General features: G+C 36.0%; 1 protein-coding gene and 1 long non-coding RNA gene across 2 annotated transcripts in view; one reads left to right on the top strand and one right to left on the bottom strand.

The window, feature by feature from the left end:
• Nucleotides 1–4,440, top strand: part of LOC112143039 — a 20,740-nt gene extending 16,300 nt beyond the window's left edge. Inside the window, exons 2-3 of the long non-coding RNA XR_002918679.2 lie at nt 3,122–3,231; nt 4,341–4,440. This is a non-coding gene — a long non-coding RNA (uncharacterized LOC112143039). The remainder of the gene's footprint in view (nt 1–3,121; nt 3,232–4,340) is intronic.
• Nucleotides 1–4,822, bottom strand: part of LOC112143032 (calpain-5) — a 26,735-nt gene extending 21,913 nt beyond the window's left edge. Inside the window, exons 1-3 of the mRNA XM_036215164.1 lie at nt 4,627–4,822; nt 4,317–4,448; nt 3,377–3,585 (exon numbers count right to left, since the gene is read on the bottom strand). Of these exons, the coding sequence (XP_036071057.1) occupies nt 3,377–3,585; nt 4,317–4,448; nt 4,627–4,791 (506 nt within the window). The 5' untranslated portion in view covers nt 4,792–4,822. The remainder of the gene's footprint in view (nt 1–3,376; nt 3,586–4,316; nt 4,449–4,626) is intronic.
• Nucleotides 4,823–6,872: the final 2,050 nt, after the last annotated feature.

The raw sequence follows: 6,872 nt of genomic DNA, 5'->3' as shown, positions 1-6,872 counted from the left end.
GAAGAAGCAGGGCAGGGGCCGCCCACCCCCGCCGAGCAGAAGGGAACCCAAGAGAAACAGAGGCCCCAAGGAGTGATGTAAACATTATTTTGGTATTATTAATGATCATACCTTTGAAAGGCAACTGAAACACAGCAGCATCCAAGCAAAAAGACATAAAACATAACTGATACAAGGAAAAGAGTCCATTTTCCTTGGAAGGTGCAGGGCACCCGTAGTACAGAGGTAGAGTGGTAAACTTCCAACTGGGGTTTTGCAGGTTCGGTTCCCACCTTGCCCACCCATGTGTCGAAGTGTCCTTGGGCAAAGCACTGAACTTCCCATTGCTCCTGGTAGTTGTATGTTGCCGGCAGTGTTTGAAAGGGATTGTAACATTAAAGTGCTTAGTAAAGAGTTACTTAAATATATACTTTTTTTTTTTTTTTTAAAGACCCACTTTCATAAAATCTTGTTTTTTTTTTTTTTCTTTTACATGTTTTTGTGGCATTTTTCTCATGGTTGAGGGAATATATTTGGAAAATTAAGCTAAAAATTTCCTTTTCTGAGGATTTCTTTTAGGGTTAGGAATCGATTATTATTTCCAGAAACAATTTAATTTGATTCACAAGAGCCAGGATTGATTAGATTCTGATTTTTTAAAATATTTTTTCAATCCTTCAATTTTGAGTTTACACATTTATACTCATTTGTTTAGAAATACATTAATAATCTACTACATGTTTTGAATATATTTATTTTAATCTGATACAGTTCACATACTGTAAAATCTATCAGTAAATTATTTTGATTGTTAACAGTATATCAAGTTCTAACAAAAATGTTCAGATCATTAACATTGTTAACAGTTCTGCTAGCATCAAGCTAGCGGACTTTAGCTTTACGTACTAAATGGATTAATATTTTTATGAACCGATTATTGCTCTGTTAAGCTTAAATCTATTCAAATTGATTAATCAAGCCCTAATTTCTTTATTCAAGTCAAAGTGAATCAGGAACAGAGAAAAACATGGGTTTAAAAGAAAAAAAAAAGTTGATATGACATAAAAGTTACTACAGCAGGCCACAATCTTCCTGCTCTGCTCCATACTGATGCATCCACTTACAGACAAATAGGTCAATGGCTTAATATTCCTAATAATCCTTGTCTATACGGCTGGATAGCTCTGATATTGCTCACCTTTTTGGTTCACCTTTAGTATTAGGTTTGGGGGTGTGAGGGGATACAATCTCGCGGGAGAGCATAATTAACAGATGAATGATGTGTAGTGGGCGGGGTTGCTTCTCTTCAATAGTACCGTCCACAACTCTGAGGTGAATTTCTAATGAACTACAGCTACTCTGCAGAAACTATGTCATGGAATAGAGTGCAGATTTTTTTAAATATTAGCAAAAAACAATCTTAATTAAAAGACCATTGGGAATGCTTTGAGAAAAGAGTAAAATTTGATTGAAATAGACTTTAAGATGACAAATTGTTCAGGACATTCACTTTTATGTCCAAAACTGTCATGCTCATCAGCTTGTTTTGTTTGATCCTTGTGCTACCCTAAGCATGTTGACATTAAAAGTGGTGTCATCTGGACTCCATAACACAGCGCACTGAACTTTCTTTTAAGGAATTTTTATCTATCTTTAAATTCTGTCCACCTTTGTCATGGGAGGGATCCCACATCGATGTAAGATTGGGGTCATCTGGACCCCATAAGAGAGCACGAGGGTGAAGTAAGATCTGTCTCAGCCATGCATTTTGAAAATGAATTTTAGATGTTGAATGTTGAATTTAGTCAACTTTGATAGTAGGATAACTTATAAATATGGATTTTACCTCATAAACCCCAAAGCCAATGGCCACATTTTTTCCATGACCAGTTTTTTTATGGATCCTCCGGTCTTTTTGTTGCAAGGTGATCATTACTTCATCTGTTTTCTTTGTCACATCAAACACATACTGAAAAGGGGAATTCAAAAGACAGTTTAAATCTAATTTGTTTTTGTGTTAACAGCAATGCAGCCATTTTTTTTATCTGCTGTACCTGTGGGTTCTGCAGTACTGTCATGCTATTGTAGCCACCGCTGCGGTTTAAGACTGGATCATCATGTCTAGTCCAGCTCCCAAAATGCAAAGCGTTATTCCATGTATGGATGTTAGTGAGTGAAGGATCAACAATGTGGCAAACATCTGCATAACTGAAGTGTCTGCACCAGTCTTTAAAGGACATCCTGTGGATGAGAACAAACCTGGTGTTAGTGAACTTTCTAAAAGTTTATGTTAATCTCAGAAATGGACTGCAGTGATTTAGAGATATTTTATGTTTACCAGAACTCCCCATCATCCTCTACTGTGAGTCCAAGGTTATTCCTCTCTGCATAGCCAATCTTGGACCATTCCTCAGAGCTAACAAAACACAAGATAAGTAAAAATGGTGGATGATCGACTCCAATATGACAACTAAAACATTTCCTAAAAGAATCATCCTATTTAATCTAAAGTTTAACACTTTCTCATAATCTCATTAATAAGTTGTAATTGAATATGACGTCAGAAAAATAAAAGTTTAGAGAAAACTCTTGACCATCTGTATTTGTTCCAATTTCTCAGCAGTTTCAACCCAAAACAAAACAGAAGAATTTGCACAAATGACACAAATGATAACAATTAAAATAAAATAAAAAAAACTGCTCAGGATTCTCGACATTTCATCTGTCAGTGTCAAGTACAACCACTGTAATGACAGTTTTTAATCTCCCTCAACATGCCTCCAGCTCACCTGTCACTCCAGGGTCCATTCCACTCCTTTTGTCCCCAGGGGTTTCTCATTCGGATCATAGGAATAGTTTCAGTCTTGGAGTACGGCTTTTGCCCATGACCTAAACGAACTCTATTCAATCCTGTCACAGAGTATGCATGCCCCATTACCAGACCGTTTGCCAACTTGGACTCTAGTTCATACCGCTCTGCCTGTAAAATGCAGAACAAGTACATTTAAAGTATCCAAAAAGCAGAGACTCAAAATCTTAAAGTACTGTAGATACCTTGATGCTGCAGCTGATGATCCCTCCATGCTTATAAACATCGAGTAGTTTCTCAAATAGATGGTTTTGTTTTTCTTTGTCTTTGTAGAAAGCCTCTTCCTCTAAGTTGATGGGTTCACATACAGCTCCACTGAAATCCACCACAGCATCTCCAGTGTTTCCTCCTTTTAAGGACTCATAGCAGCCATAGAGTCTGGGGTAAGAACACAAGCGTGGTTGGAATAACTTTCATTGCACTTACATAGCACTTTTCACACAACATTATACAACGCTCTTGTTTCTAATAAAAAAACATATATTTTTGAAAGGGAGAAATACTTGTCCATAAATCAAGTGTACTGACTTGGCATAAGCCTTCTCCAACAGAGCACTCCAGAATTCATTATGACTGTTTGAATGACAGTAGATCAGGCGTCCGTTAATAGTAGGCAGCTGGTCGTCCACTACCACGTCTGTCCACTGACCAAAGACCCAGAACCGGAAGTGGAAGATCCCGGCATAGCTTTCTGGATGTTTGGGATCCCAGTCCTGCTCCTCCCAATCGGGAATCACCTGGAAACATTTAAAAGAAAAGAAGATATGTTGAAATGTTTTAGTCTGAAATTGTTGTTCAAACCAACCCACAAGTTACAGTGTTGAGTAGAAAGGTCCAAAAAATTAAGTCTGTTAGAATTTTAACACACAACCTTCTAGTCTGACAGCAGTCACAACAACTAAAGTAACTTTCACACCGAATGCTATTTGTGCCGCAAATCTGCCGCCTAATTTGCGCCTAGTTGCTCAGATTGAACTGCTGCCAAACCTTCGCATTGCGTTCATCGCTCAAATTGCGCCACAGGACTTAAAGATCATATCAGATAAATTTAAATTCGCAGTTATGCCGTTGACTTAACATTGAAACCGGATGCCTTTGCCCCACGAATCACATTCTGTGTGAATGCACCTTTAGGTGTTGAAACCCAAAAAGATTATACAGTTTTGGTCTTCAGCAAGCAGTAATTTAGGTGGATTTTAATCAACTAGATTTGCCACAGAGATATTAGGCATTATGATTCAAACCATTTTTTTTTTGCTAAAATATTGGCAAATGTTGAAGGTAAACTTTAAAACATTAACATCTGATTAGTGTGATTGTCAAAGTTCAGTCAGTGGTGACTAGTTTAGATTACATGAATCACAAAGTACCAAAGGTAAATCAGTTTGTAAATTTAAAAAGTAGCACCCAGAGTGTATTGATCATTCAGTGCATAAATGTACCGACAATTCAGTTTTGTGAAACTCACCTTTTCCCATATGTTTGGTTTCAGAGCAAGACATGAGCTCGCAGCAACAAACCAGCAGTTCCCTACATCCCCCTGATTCAAGTCATGGGAATTGATACCTTCCACAAACAGACGAGGATCTGAGGTTATCTCCTATTTAAACAAAAAAACATTAGCAAGAAATATAGCATATTTTTGATAAGAGCTTGCAAATAAATATTTAGAATTTGCAACATAACCCAGCCTGTTCAACAAATATTATGTTTCCAAATAAGGAAAATGGCAATTGTTTAAATATCCTTTTATACCACTTTTTCTTACTGGGACTCACCCCTGGTCGTTTCCACTCCACGATACTACGAGGTGGTTGTCTATAAAACAAAGATGAATTGTTTGCGGGGAACTCTGGATCTTCAAACAGCTTCTTGTTCTTGATGCAGTAATTCTTCAGGTCAAAGTATTGTTGATTTTTGAACGGGGCAACAAAGGAAGACATGGCTGAGACACTGAAACCTCACAGCTAGAGATGGATGATAAACGGAGAAGATCAGTTAGATTTAGTCAAGCTGTGGTGACTTTTAGGAGTGAAAGTTGTGTTTGACGTATGAGGAAAAATTTTATTTTTGTCACTCAAGTAAAATCTGTCCAACACAAGAGCTCAGCAGTAGTTAACATTCTTTTGAAGAGCACTGCAACTTTCAAAACTTAATTGGTTTTCTTACTAATTCTCAAATTCTTTGTTTATTTTGATGCTATTTTTTGAAAGACAAAGAAAAATTCACCAAGACAAATTTGGTGATGCAGAAACTTTCAAATTCAGCTATAAATAAGTTTGCAGTAGTAAAAGATGAGTGTTGTCACACAAATCAACCTTTAAAACTGTAGGAATCATTTGACAAAAACCTTTTTCTGAACGCAAATTTGTTTTACAGATAGAAACTTTTAATTTAGGAAAAAAACACAAAATAAATACTGACCTGGAGAATAGCTTTCACGCAGAAACAATGTACTGATGAGTACACTGTTCCACACTAAGGAGGTCCCACGTTTTATACCCGAGCTTCTCTTGCATACCAGTGACACATTTCCTCCAAGGTGCTGCTCAGACCACGCCCCACACCTCTTACAGATATTATCACTAAAACCACTAATACTTAAAAAATGTCTGTGTTGAGGTAGTGGGAGCTAGCATTAAAGATTCAAGAGGAAAGGGTCTTTTACAGTAATCCAAGAAGAAAATATTTAGTTATACAAGTGAATGTCTTTGAGAGCATTTCCTGTGTTAGAATGCAAGATAATGAAATCAAATCATTAGCAAACAAATGGTGAAGTCACAGTGTCGGTCAGGAAAGAGCTCAATTAAACAAGGTGATTTTATTACACGTCATAGTTTATGATTTTCTATGGGACATAGTGCTAAGTTACAAACAGGTTTAATTTTTAAGGCATGGATAAACATTTACATAAATATTTACTCTGTTCAGGATTTGATTTCATCAGAAAAATAAACATTTTTTATAACTACAATGAAATAAAATAAAAAAAATTAATTAATAAGTTTCCCGTATGTCCTTTTAATTTTTTTAAACTATTAGTCAACAAGTGATCATTTTTTGACATCTACTCCACATGTCATTGACTAGCACTAAAGTGCACACCTTTCTTTAATGCCAGATTTAGAAAAATAGTTTGGTATTACAAAGGAGAGACACACTTAAATTATGTTATTTCCAGAAATCTGTTTTAATAGAGCATATTTTAAATATTGATCTCTATTTTGTATTTCTAAAGAAACTATCAGAAACATCTATATTTGATAATTTCCAGTAACACTGGGACTGAGATCTACAGGAGAAAATAAGTTTCAGTTTCTTAGCATAAAGTTGATTCACTGGAAAGATTATACATTTCTCTGAATGAGATTGATTTCATGAGTATTCTGTCTCCATAAGTGGAACCCAAATTGTTAGGACATTCTTTGCAACCCTTTCTTGATCCATGTGAGGCGATAACTGCTTTAGTTATATTAGTGATGAAGTTAGCAAACACCTGAATGCCACACAGCAGTGAACTAACAAAACCTCTGTTCATTTTTTTTTTTCCTCAAGAACGAGCATGGTGATGTGGATCCGTTAAAGCTGATTTAATAAACAGCTCCTGACAGTTGGTTACATAGATCATTTTACAGAGTGGACTTAATAAATGAAGTTTTTGGCCATCTACAAAAAAACAAGATATTGTCCCTCACATAAGTCTTCAACTTCTTCTTTAAGTCACCTGTTAGATGAAAATGTATGGAGAGAAAACATTCTCCAAACATTTGTGTGTGAGTAACACATGATTTGTAACCCCTGACTCCCTGTTTGTTTGTAACTTGGTATTTATGTGTGCTTAATTTTTTGATTGCAACTCATACACTACATTTTGTGCAAAACTGTGTACTTGAAAATGTCTATTTACGTGTATACTTGAATACCAAAACGTACAAATGTATAAGACAATTTATGGATACATGAGTGGAAATCAAACCAGCTTAAAAACTACAGATTCAAAACCGCTCCTACACATTCAAATCTT

This window comes from Oryzias melastigma, linkage group LG14 (assembly GCF_002922805.2).
Source record: "Oryzias melastigma strain HK-1 linkage group LG14, ASM292280v2, whole genome shotgun sequence".
Taxonomy (NCBI): domain Eukaryota; kingdom Metazoa; phylum Chordata; class Actinopteri; order Beloniformes; family Adrianichthyidae; genus Oryzias; species Oryzias melastigma.
Note: the sequence above shows the minus strand (reverse complement) of the source record. Positions and strands in the feature narration are given on the sequence as shown.